The sequence below is a fragment of the Chlamydotis macqueenii genome, chromosome 1, assembly GCF_036417535.1.
Source record: "Chlamydotis macqueenii isolate bChlMac1 chromosome 1, bChlMac1.mat, whole genome shotgun sequence".
NCBI lineage: Eukaryota > Metazoa > Chordata > Aves > Otidiformes > Otididae > Chlamydotis > Chlamydotis macqueenii.
The window spans coordinates 137,076,343-137,089,851 of NC_141556.1; the positions used below are offsets into that span (position 1 = coordinate 137,076,343).

General features: G+C 38.0%; 1 protein-coding gene across 4 annotated transcripts in view; it reads left to right on the top strand.

The window, feature by feature from the left end:
• MID1 (midline 1) overlaps positions 1 to 13,509 on the top strand; it is a 186,069-nt gene that overhangs the window by 74,631 nt on the left and 97,929 nt on the right. For all 4 annotated transcript variants that reach the window (XM_086768102.1, XM_086768106.1, XM_086768113.1 and 1 more), the window contains exon 2: positions 6,350 to 7,065. In XM_086768102.1, coding sequence (XP_086624228.1) covers positions 6,406 to 7,065 — 660 coding nt within the window. In that variant the 5' untranslated portion in view covers positions 6,350 to 6,405. The remainder of the gene's footprint in view (positions 1 to 6,349; positions 7,066 to 13,509) is intronic.

Here is a 13,509-nt window from a genome sequence, read left to right on the forward strand (position 1 = left end):
CTCCAGTCATTGTTTTCCCAATATCCAGACCAAGATGTGAACCTGCTCCCTCAATATTTGTTGTTGTATACTTATGATGTACCCTGGAATAAATACCGATTTCTCAAACGAAGAGTGCAAATTTAGTTGAAGAGGTTTTTGGAACAGACCTTGAGCCATAAATTTGTTAGCAGGTCACTGCTGATACCAGTAGACCTATGCTGATTCATATGTGCTAAAGATTAAACAATCCCTTCCTTTCGGTCCCCTGAAGTACTTAGAGGAAGTATTAAATCTTGTATCTAAAGAATATAAAACTATGAGAGTTATAAGAATATGAAAAAATAAAGGCAAAAAAGCATTCCAAATGTATACTGATGTAGATTTATGTGCACATGTGTAATAGTGTATTTAATACTATAGATAATATTAGATCAGCTATTTATTGATTGCTTTGGGATTTACAAAACATGATCTTTTTTTTTTTTCTTGCCTGTTAGCTTTTGAGGCTTAGTTATTGTTTTGGCTCCCATAAGAAGGAATATGTGATGTTGTGCCAAAGACCTTAATTCTGTGAGATGTTCTTGTCTCATTGAATAACATACAGGATTTGGCTTTTTGAATATATATTCTCTCACTAGCATATGTTTCAACCAGAGAGGCTTTATATCACTGCAAACAGCATAGTAGATATGCTTTTGCTGTATTAATATCCTTTAAATGTTGCAAACAGATATCTCAACATCATGGAAACACTGCATGTAACTTCTAGACAAGGCAGCTAATCATTCTTCTGTCAGTGAAAATGTGTGAATAGGGTAAACTAGTCATTTTCTTTTGCACTGAGTATTTGTTTATGCATATCAGGAGCTGTTGAACAGCACTGTCCTTTGAATATTTATTAACTTGCACTACTTTGATAAAAAACCTGGGAAAACAAGTATTTGCTTTCTTCAGTGTGTATGCAGCTTACTTTCTTTAGCATTATAACAGTTCTCATTAAACATTTCTAAAGAAAAAAAATCTGATTTTTTTATTATTAGTTCCTTTTGTGCTACTTACACAAATTACACTATCTCACTAGCTGTGCTGCTGGTAATTATGAGTATTAGATAGCATCCTGAGCACTCATAGACTTCAGTGTCTGTACTGCAAAAGGTAAAGGCTGTAATTGACTTGGGACAAACTGGGCTATGAAGCAGTCCATTGGTTTAATCACATTTCAGATTTTTATTGAATGTGATGTGAAACAATCACATTCACTTGTTGAAAGGAAAAATTGTTCCAAACACAATTTTGTCTATATCCTAGAACAAGATAGAAAATGACAAAAAGAATAGCATTTTCTTTTCTTCTTTTTTTTTTAGAGCTAATAGAAGAAATTGCAAATATTTTTTTTTAATTGCCCACAGTAGATTTTATGAGAAGAATGTAAACTTAAAATTTTTCATTTTATAGTGCACTTAACAGGAAAACACTGCCGCTTTGAAAACTACAGCTATGTATGTATCCTGCTTAAGCACTTGCCATAGTTTATTCAGGAAGAATGTGTGTGTTGACTGTAATTCTTCTTGTACTATAAACCCAGGATACATATATGTATGCACACCTACATGCATATATACATGCATAACATTTTATTACCTCTCTTATTTAGATGATAATATTTTTAGGTTTAGTTTTATATTTTAGTCATTTCACCTCAGACATTATGTTAATACTTCAGAACACTTCATGTTCTAGTTTGAATGTGCTGAGTTAGGGTGAAGAATGTTCTTTGGCAATATCACGCTAGAGTTACTTTGTTAATACAACAAATGTAAATAATTATCAGTATTATTGATCATCTAGTTAACACCAGCGAAAAACAGATAAACGTAAAGACCATGAGGTCACTAGTTGCCTCTTTGATGAGTGTTGTTAGTTAGGCTGAAATGTCCTATCCAGATCCAACTTTAAAGAATGGTGTTCACCTTCTTGAAGTATTTTATTACTGTAGCATCACTAGATCCTATGGTATTAGTGTTGGATGTTTGTCTTTTTCCCAAGGCGGTTAGCAAGGCAATTGTTTTAGACACTAATTGTGATTTCCTGATTGTCATTTGGGTGCAGAAAGAGTGCTAGCCTGTCTACAGGAGCCATGTAGGGGTATTTGCTGTGAGAAGAGCTCCACGTAGCAATGTGTGGTTTGCAATATCTTTCTAACAGCATGTGATTTCTTTAGAATATATAAATTGTTGCTTCCTGGGAGGAAGTGCTTACAGTTCTAAGTAAGCACTAATCCCCTCACCAAGACTTTCTAGTATTTTTATCCTGCTGCTTCTATGTACTGCTTTCTGTACTTAAAGCGTAGGATCATCCATAACACTAGGACTCCCAGCAATGCAAAATCAGCAGTCAGCCTTCAGGTAGCTCTGGTCTGATTTCAGGGCTACAAAATCACTGGATTTTCCTATAAATAGTAATATTTCAAAAAGTGATGAACTGCATATTTTATGTCCTCATCAGAAAATATGGTTTTGGGCTTTGAGTACTAGGGTCTCATGACGTCAATGGGAACAGTCTTCTGGACTTTGGTAGTATCTCTGATCCATAATTTTTCAAGTATAAAACAAATGGAAGATATAATACAGCACTTTTGCTGCCAGTTATGAAACAGCTCGACAGATTTTTTAATCTATTCAGCTCTACTAGTTCTTAACATACTGAAATTTATCTAGTTCAGCTTTAATTTTAGTTTCTGTCTTGTCTCTCTACTTCTGAAAAGTGTTGGGTGCACTTCGGTGCAGGGGAAGGCAGTAATACCACCTGCAAGATATGTCATGCTTAAATACAAAGATGCTAATTTCACTAGGGTTAGTAGAAGTCTTGCCATGAACTATATTGAGATCAGGATTTCATTTACTGCACTGCTTTGCACATTTTGCATAACTAATCGTTGTGTGCTAGGGAGATGTCAGTTCCAAAGTTACTTAAGTATATTTTTTTGATTTTAAAATAATACTTGTCTTTTGACAATCATTTCTACCTTGATATCTGTTCTTAAAACTACCTCTTGTGAGTAGAGAAATAATACTTCTAATTTCAATATCATTTTGGTAATAGTATAATTTTCTACCAGTATTTCCATATTTTTGCAAATATGAAATTATGTACTCAAAATTCCTTCTTTCCTTTCTGTTTCTGGAGGCTGTTTATGTGGCTTTCTGTTTATGGGCCATGTTGAATGTGGAATACAACCATGTGCATATGTAAACCATGTGTATCAAGTTTCTCCCTAATCTTCCAGTTTACTTTAGCTATGGATTCTCTACCACTCTCAAGGGAAAAAAAAAAAAACAAAAAACCAAAAAAAAACCCCAAAACCCCTCAAACTTAAATACGAAACATTAAGGCAAGGGTCAGTGAGTTTGAAAGATTTTGTAGCTTGATCAGCAGCACACTGTACTTCAGGCACCAACCTAAAAGTGAAAGCAGAATTGCAGTCGATTAAAGAGTAATCTTTGGATCGCCCAGAAAATGCAGCCCCTCTTCAGTGCCTCTTAAAGGACTTATTATTCAGTCCCAGACACAGTGTGTTTTGACTTATTGGCAACTGCAAAAGAAAACAGGGAAATGCCTTTTTGTTTTGTTTTGTTTTGTTTCAGTCACTCAGCTTTGATTACCTTGGAAGATAGTCTCTTATTCCAAGACATTTACAGTCTAAGATCAGATTTTGGCACCCTTACTCATACTGAATAGCATTAGTCAGGGCTAAGCTGCTGCTCATTCAGGTCAGATAGATCAGAATCAGTCAACAATTGAGATGGGGATGTTTCTGTGGAGCTATGACAGTGATTCAAACATCTTCCCATGAGGCAGTGATGCAAATGTTTTTCTGCTGGTTTTATCTGTTTATCTGTACCTCTCTTTTGTATGAGTACCATAAAAAAAAGCCTTTGGTTGAAAAAAAAAAATACGGAGGTTTTAGGAAGGAAACTGAATGAATTAAAGTTTTTGGCACAGAAAGGAGCAGGAGGGATTTTGTGCAGAAAGGATAGTGTGGAAGAAAGCCCCATAACTCAAATACAGCCCTAAAAAACAAACCTGAAAGGTTGGCAGGTTTTCACTGCCAATAGATGAGCAATGATTAGTTGGCCTTTTTAAAATGTTGTCTCCTGCCAGGCCGAAATCCCCTTCTCCTATTTCCAGCACAACATTCAGCCTGCAGGATAAGTGGATGATGAGGTACACAGTTGTGGTGTGGAAGGGATTCAAACAATGTGAATGAGATTTTGATCTTCTGGGACTTCTGTGATACAGAGAGTGAAGAAGAGGAAAGACAAACCATTCTTCATTTGCAGAAAAGGTTTTCATATTTTCTGCACTGTGTAGCTGTGGCTAAGGAGAGAGGAGGGGAGTTGTCTTCCTGCTAATATCAAATTGCCACGCCTTTAATTTTGACCAGATGCACCATGCAATTATGGTAGCTGATGGATAGTTATAAATTAATTAGTCTTTGGCAAACTGAACTTTGTTTCAAGTAAGATCAGTGTCACAGAATATACAGGAAAGCAAGTTTTGTGATGGGGTCAGTGCATTTTTAAAATATTCACATAATGAGTATTTCTTGGCAGAATGAAAGGGTGCATTAGTGCAAAGAGGCAAAGAATCCTAATTTCTAAGCATACCTCTGGAATAGATGCCTTAGTGCTCTTCCCACAGAGCAAGGAGTACTAAATACTGATGGGCATCTGAACCTTTCCTCTGTTTGCTGAACTTTCCTTTTTGCGGTGGTTCATACTGGGGTTATAGGTAGCATTCCTGTCACTGCTACTATGCTCCCCACACTAATTGTCATGAAGGACAGAAGGTTCAAGCACACTGGGTTCCCAAGGCTGCTAATGAGCCCTGGGCTCTCCTCACCCTTAATGAACCAAGGTTTGTTTGCGGGGATTCTTGTCCATCCCTCCTTTTCCCTGGTCAGGGGAGGAGGCAAGAGTTCACACAACCAAACAATGACTTTACAGTGTAAAGACCATGCAGCTGTGCCATCTGAAGCTGTCCTCGGTTATGAGCAACAAAGCTTAAATAGATTGTACTGTGAAGAGGTACAGCTCTGTGAGTGTGAAGCATAGCTTTTGCTTCTGCTTCACTGACCCGTCTGCTTGCAGCAGCGATGGGCCCTTGATGGGAGCTGAGGCAGGGAGAGCTGTGTGGGGCGACTCATTCAAAACCAGTCTTTGTAACGCCGAGCACAGGAAAGGAAACAAAATGAAGTTTCAGTTGATCTCTGACAGGGGTGTACTGCTGCGTTCTCCAGAAAAACCCATGCCCTCCATTTAGAAGTCATTGATTCCTAATCCACTTCAGGTGATTAATAAGGCCACTAAAGAAAGCGGTAGTTTGTAAATTTTAGCAATAGTGAGTACTCACACAAAAGCACATATGCACACAAACCCCTAAGCAAATCACACATTTCACTGTCTTACTCTCTAGATGCTCTTGGTTAGGATCATCAGAAATCTGGGCTAAACTGCTGTTTGTCATTTACTTCATCTACCTTTCTTTAGGCGTTTCAATTGCAACATTATGTGATCCTCTGGCTATATTTATCTTTCTACAAATATGTCTGTGATATATGTTTGTGTATATCTGTACCGGTACATGTGCATAAAAATGCAGGTACATAAATAGTTGTGTATATTCTTGAAAAACATAGGAGGAGTATATTAGTATATGAGAGATATATATTATTTGTAAAAATATCACATGCTTTCCTAGAAACAGTATTCCATGCATATATTCAGATAGATTTTTACGCAGGTAAATACAGACGTACTCTAAATGCTGTGCTATTGCTAGAGTAGCAAATGCAAATTTCCACCTGAGAAAATAACTCTGTTAATTGTAATAGCAAAGAGAGATTTAAGGTTATGGGTTATAATAATCTGCACTAATCCTTGCACAATGCTATACAAAGGTGAAGTTTTTACAAGAAGTTTGACTACTAGATTAGAGAAGCCAAAAGCAGCATCTGCAGAATAAATCTAATTTTGCTGTAATAGGCTGTTTGAAGGTCATCATTCTGAGTTTTAATAATGCACAGAAACATCTGCTGTTTTCCTCGATCGCATAGGAATGGGAAAGGGAAAGAAATTAAGAAGGAGCTTTTGTTTTGCACTCTTAAGTGAACAGAGGCAAGACAAAAATAAAGCCATCCAGTTTTAAATACCTTGATGTGTGCATGTACAGGTTCAAAACTTTAGATTTCTTGCCTGCCCGGCGTGGTGGGTCGTTAGCCCTGGGAGCAGTGGCGAAAGTTGACAACCCCCCATGGCTGACCCCTCATGTTCTCTCTAGGCTAATTGAATTTTACGTGTGTTTCCAGATAGCTGATCAGCTTCCCTGGATTTCGCTGACACCACAAGAAAGCTTTGCCTGAAGATGGAAACACTGGAGTCGGAACTGACCTGCCCTATCTGTCTGGAGCTGTTTGAAGACCCGCTGCTGCTGCCTTGCGCTCACAGCCTCTGCTTCAACTGCGCGCACCGCATCCTGGTCTCCCACTGCGCCACCAACGAGCCCGTGGAGTCAATCACCGCCTTCCAGTGCCCGACCTGCCGCTATGTCATCACCCTCAGCCAGCGCGGTCTAGACGGGCTGAAGCGCAACGTCACTCTGCAGAACATCATCGACAGGTTTCAGAAAGCCTCAGTCAGCGGGCCTAATTCCCCCAGCGAGACCCGCCGGGAGCGGGCATTCGATAGCAACAGCATGTCGTCCTGTGAGAAGGTCCTCTGCCAGTTCTGCGACCAGGACCCTGCCCAGGAGGCAGTGAAAACCTGCGTTACCTGCGAGGTGTCCTACTGCGAGGAGTGCCTGAAAGCCACTCACCCCAACAAGAAGCCATTTACCGGCCACCGGCTCATCGAGCCCATCCCGGACTCTCACATCAGGGGATTAATGTGCTTGGAGCACGAGGATGAGAAAGTTAACATGTACTGTGTGACTGACGACCAGTTAATCTGTGCCTTGTGTAAACTGGTTGGGCGACACCGTGACCATCAAGTGGCAGCTTTAAGTGAGCGCTACGACAAGCTAAAGGTTAGTGCTACGTGTCAGCCTTTCTAGCCAAGCAGCATGTGGTTGGGAGGGAAAGCACCCGTAGGTTGCATGCTAAATTCCTCATTTGGGCAGGGGTTGGGAAAGAGAGGTGTGTGGTCTCAAATCGAACCAGGTACACATACAGATCTGTATGTGCATTTGCTTATCGACACTGAAAAGGTGTTGGATTTTGCTTAAGGAAAGATTCCTCAGTTGTGCTTTGCTTTCTTTATAGGTATCACAAGGAATATGCAGCGTATACTACTTGTTTAGGTGAATTTTCGTATCTACCTACAGCTTTATTTGTGGCAGCTGGCAAGGTTTAGTCCTGACTGCACATACACAGGCGCTGACTGAAATGTCATATGCTCTGCTGTTGATTATTTTTCATTTGGTTGCTTTCATTGTGAAAAGCCCTTTGCATCCCTGCTAACAGGCAATGCATTTATCCGTGCTGGCTTCAGGGATGGCAGCTGGCCATCCAGCCAGGGAAGCCGAATGCCGGCTCCACTATTCCTGCACTGCCTCCCACATGGGCTCGCAGGTGGCGTGGTCCGGGAAACAAAATAAAAATTGTTTCTCAGCTTCTTGTGGCATTCCCACGGTTCAGCGAGCTGCTGGCACATCCCCTGCCAGGTAGCCAGGCGGCTCTGGCAGCCCCCTGGCCCCACACAGGATGCCCTGGGTGGGGTGGGAGTGGGTGACCGGCTGTCAGGGTGCTGTGACGGCTCTCTAGGCGGCTGGCGTAGGCAGAGCTCCCACTGAACAGCAAGGTCATGCTGAGTGGCCTCCCACCCACATGGGTGTAGGTTCTTCGCACTCCTAGGTGCTGCTGTAGAGCACAGGCAGGGATTAAGCATCCCACACTTCCCTCCCTCCGCTCCATCCAGACGGGCTGTGTGTGCCTGTACACGGCTGGCGGGAATTTTTTAAAGATGTTCTGCAGTTGAGAAACCACAAGTGTGGAGGGCAAAGGGCGAAATTCTCACTCGGAATTTCGGAGGTGAAAAAAGAAATAGAATTAATAGTTTTAATTAATGGGGAGGGTTTTCTTCAATGCCTTCAGACAAAAATTAGCTGCAACCGTGTCTATGATAACTTTATGTGAGCACAGCTGAAATCTGCATACACATGCTGTGTGGATTTTGTGCCTCTATGCATATGCAAACATGCAGATCATATTCTGTGATTATATTAACATAACGAAAGACACTTCTTTACCTGGACTTCATAGCTTCCTTTCACCTCTTAAAGACTTTTTTATTTACTAAGGAGGAGTTGTTATTTTTGCTTTCATTTTGTTCTAAACTAGTTTATTATTTTAATAGATAAATGTTTAGTCATTGATAAAACAGGGCATGGATTATAAATGTGAATAGAAGATGCATGGATTTACAGAGTTTTTCAATAATCCAATGGGTTTATACACTTAACAGGTGCTACTATTTAGTAAGCTAACAGTGTATTGTTTATAAACTTTATATGAGTAGGAATACACTACTTAACATGAAATACCTTCAACATTAAATAATGGATAAGTATATTTTTGAGGATGTAAAAATGTACTAAACCTTTCTTAGTGTTGATGTACATAGATACAGCAAGTCTTGACAGAAGACTTGAAAACGCATGCATCTTCATTTGCGATCTTTGACATACTGTTGCAGATAGTTAGGAAAAAAAAAAAGAGGGTATTTTTGCATGACCTATGACTTTTCTGTGCAAAGATGCCTAAGAAAACTGAGAAAGGGCATCTCAGGCAAGTACATTCACATTAGATGTTACCGAGTTTAGCTCACTTTCAAGAAGCCTAATTAAGTACTTTTCAGCAGCCTCCTTGAAGAATAATTCAAGCACTAATTTAATGGTTAGCATAGATCTGAGTCAAATAACTCATTCCTTATAAGGGCAACTTGTACCATTGTTTATAATATCTGTATGATTTTTTTGAGACATGGACTTTCTTTCTACCCAAACTACCTGAAAGTAGTTTACACGGACAATTATTATTCAACATGAAATCCAGTTCCTATCCTCTTTGTCATGAAGCAGCCTATTTCACTTTGCTAATGCCCGTGACTACATCAATCATGCCAATTACACCAGCGATTATGACACATTTATGCTCTGAGCTCAGGAACAGTAGGCTAGGTGGTTTCCATCCAGATTCAGTGTCCATTCTCTGTTCATAAGAAGGTAATCTGAAAACTATGTATTTCCTTTCCTCATTGCCTCTTCTGTCTCAGAAATTTGTGCTGTTTTCTGTATCAAACTCCAAGAGTGAGATTTTCAGTTCAGTAGATTGGCACTTATCTCTCAGGAGTAAAGGAACGATACCTGTTCACACCACTGTTTGGTAGCTGATGGACAAGAATTTCAGGTCCATTTTCATGTTCAGGCCACCTCCTTCATAAATGGTGATACGACCTCTTGAGTCACTTGTCATGCTGCTAATGTAAATCTTAGGTACAAGCTTGCAGATGGTCTTTGTTAACTTACAGATAATGTGCACGTGCCATTGGAAAATTCAGTGTTCAAGTGGATCAGAATATCCCCACCTGAAAAAAACAAATTGTTGCTTGCTTTATTGGTGCTGCAGGTTTTTAAAATATGTGGGGTTTGATAGCTAGGCTACCTAAATCTTTAAAGAAAATTCTGAATGGAGGAATGTGCAGTAGCCAGTAGTGTAGTGGATTCATTCAAAAATGTGTGATTAATTGTATCTTTAAAAAAGAAAAGCAAAACTGCTTGAAGTGACACTTTCTTTCTTGTGATTTTTCTTTTTAAATTGGCACATTGTTGATGCTAACAGCAGCAACTGGTGTTGCTCTGAGTGTCAAGCTATGCTAATTACTCGCATTCTCTTCCAGCGCTGTTACTAATTATTTAAACAGTATCTCACCCTTCATTTAGCAAAGGACAAAAGATAGCATTTCAGTCTAGCTCCTTTTGTGGCAAAAATGAAACTCCTTAATTAGGAGTTCTGTATACTTGTCCAATAGAGGCATCTATGCTGAAGTGTGTTTAACAGTCAATGTAATAGCAATTGTGGACATCTGAAAATGAGAAAGTGTTTTTCTTTTGCAACTGTGCCTCCAACCCTGAGAGGTGCTTTTCTTTCTCAACTTGTACTGGGGCAGAGGTGCTTGAGAGCACTTGTCTTCTTCCAGGAGCAGTCCTTTCTTGCTTAGCTACACAACCATGTGATATACCTTCACGCCTATAGTTGGTTTAGTGTTTATGGATGCATTGTTGTTTTTTTTTTTAAGTAGATCATAGACAGATGCATATTAAAAATGGAAAAACAATAAACCATGACCAAAACAAATATCCCAGAGATACACTGAATTTATGAGGTGGTGGTCAAAATGGTGGTAGAAATTAGAAATAATTTCTAGCTGCATGAACAACGAGAGCTTTAAAAATAGAAAGTGCAAATGCTTATGCTTACCCCACTATATTACCTCAAAGAAAATATTTATAGCTAATTACTTGTGATACTGATTCTTTGGTTTTTGTCTTGTTGCAATTGAAAGGAAAAGACAATTGAAACGTACATTCATTTTTTTTTTCAAAGAAAATTCATGGAAATCACCATTGTTGTATAGATATATTTATTCTCAAGAAAATTACAAGAAAAATAAAAATATAAGATCTTTTTTGAACAAGAGAGAATATTTTAGGGGAATTTACAAACTGTGGATGAAAATCATATTGTTCATTTAATATTAGCAAAGAGCCATGAAGAGATGTAACAAAAGAGGAAGCCAGACGGTAAACCATATTTTTAAATGGTATAAAGCCAGCATAATTCCATTGAAATTAATGTTTTAACTCACCTTCATATTTACTGAGAATCTCGCCGCTGACACATATATTCTTGCCAAAAAAATAATTCTGGCACAATTTTTCTACTGCTTAGTCAAGACAGATCTTTTTTGAATCAAACCGCTGTAGGTTAGCTGTGGTTCTCCCTGTTTTTGTCTGAATTTTATTAGTCCTGACGTGTATTGGGCATGTTTAGGAAGGCAAAGCAGCCCTCTGAATGGCACTCAGCAATTCCAGGAACAAAAGGGAGCTTCTTATTTGTGTGGTTTTCATCTAGGTTTAGTGGCAGAATCCATACACATGTATCTTTCCAACACTGTTGATTTAGGATGCAAAGGTTCCGTTTTCTACGGTGCATCAATTCAATTACTCACAAATATTTTTTTTGGTGGGAAGCAGCCATAAATTGTTTCCATGTAGGGAGAATTGCATTCAACTCATATAAGCCTACTTTGACTGTATAAAGGTAGGAGACTTTGTCAAGACCACAGCTTCTACAAATAGAGCACAAAAATATGTTTGCTTCCCTGCTGTATATTATGAAATTTTAAACTTTTCATATTTAAATGTCTTTTCAGTGAGGCCAGAAAAATATGTGTTGAAGCTTTCCAACCATTTTTATTTAGCATTTTGAATTATGCACATACAGGTAAATATCTGTCTATACACATTTTATTCATTTTATGTGCATCTTTATAGTGCTTGTGTTAGTACATAAAGGCAATACTACATATATTTGCATGTATGTGTATGTAGACTTGTTTTCCTTGCATAGAAATACATGTAATTTCTAGCAATGTCTAAAGTCATTAAAATCTAGAATCTTGAATTTGAATAAATAGATATATGCCTATATTTTAAGTAAATATATACAGTTTCATATATATGTGTAGGTTAGTAAAAATATTTTGATCACATATGTATATAAATTACACGTTATTTGTTTTACTTGGCATCCATTTTTATTATTCCATGCATCTATCTTTTTTAAGCAGCTGAATATTTTCACATCTAAATTTATAGTTTCCCTATGTACACCTAACTTTACTAACTTCCTATTTAGTGGAAGCAATTTACACTAAAAAAAGGGGGTAATGGTTTCAAAATAGAGGGAGGTAGATTTAGATTAGATATTAGGAATTTTTTTTTCCCATGAGGGTGGTGAAACACTGGAACAGGTTGCCCAGAGAGGTGGTGGATGCCCCATCCCTGGAAACGTTCAAGGCCAGGTTGGATGGGGCTCTGAGCAACCTGATCTGGCTGGAGATCTCCCTACTCCTTGCAGTGGGGTTGGACTAGATAACCTTTGAAGGTCCTTTCCAATCCTAACCATTCTTTGATTCTATATGTAAAGACATAGTATGTCAGTGTTATAGTGATATGTGTTATTAAACATTTACATAACTGGCACTTTTCCTTACATTGTACTCAATAGATTCAGAGTGTAGAAAGTTACTTTCTGTAGTGCCAATTATGCAGGTTTAGTATACAGGTAAACTACTGTAGCCAACCTGACAAAATGTGGAACTTGTGGACTTTCATTATTATTAGATTAGATGCAGCTCAACACTATCATTAGATTAGATACTACTTGGCAGATATTTCAGTGTATTAATTTTTTATGAAGTCAAAATGATGAATGGTCACATCTATTAGTAAGCAATATTATCTGATATTACTTAAGCCAGAAACAGATGCAAAAATGTAACTAACTGGCTGTGCTTCAGTATTTGCAAAGATCCAAAAATATTAAGTTTTTTCATGGAAGGTGATCGATGCAGGAATGAACTATTTTACTACAAAGGTTTTCCACCTGCACTTATTTGATTATGTTAATAGATATAAATATTAAGGCAGACTTTAGAACATACTCTCTTTAGTCAAATGTTGTCTCAAGAGGCTGTGTTTCCTCCAGCTGGTATTTCTTTGTTAGAGTTTAGAAGAAAAATATAAAATGTCAATACAATGATAACAACATTGGGGAGGGGTGTTTTGGTAAATTTTAGAATGTTTTAGCCTTGTTTGAAGTTCCTTGTCTTTATGATGGTGGATAATGAACTCTGACTTTACCATAGTTATAAATAAAGTACTATAAGATTTTTTTTTTATTTTATATTCTGAAGATCTGTTCAATAATACAAGCCATAGTTTTTTAAAACTCACTTTCACAAATTTAACAGTTGGCAAATCTTTCAAAAATATTTGCATACTACTTATTTCCTTCAATTTTTAGTGGAAATTATGGCATTGAAGGCATAATCTATTCAGGAAGAACAAGATAATTAAATAAAACCGTAAATAGTATGGCATTATCATCTTTGTTCTCATGACTCCGGTTTCCACAGAAGCCAGACCAGGCATTAAGTAAAAAGTATTTTCATAGTTTTCCATGGATCTTGTCCAAACTGTTCAGACAATGGACTTTAAGTCCATGTTCTAGCTCTGAATTTGCTTATTGTAATGACCTCCTGAATGGCCTTTCATTGCTTATGTGGTTTTAGATAATACGATGCTTGAGAGTTGGAGGTTGGATATAGTGCATTACAGATACTGCCTCAGAATGAGAATTTGTGTTTAAATAATAAATAATAAAGCAATAAAAAATAAAGCAATAAA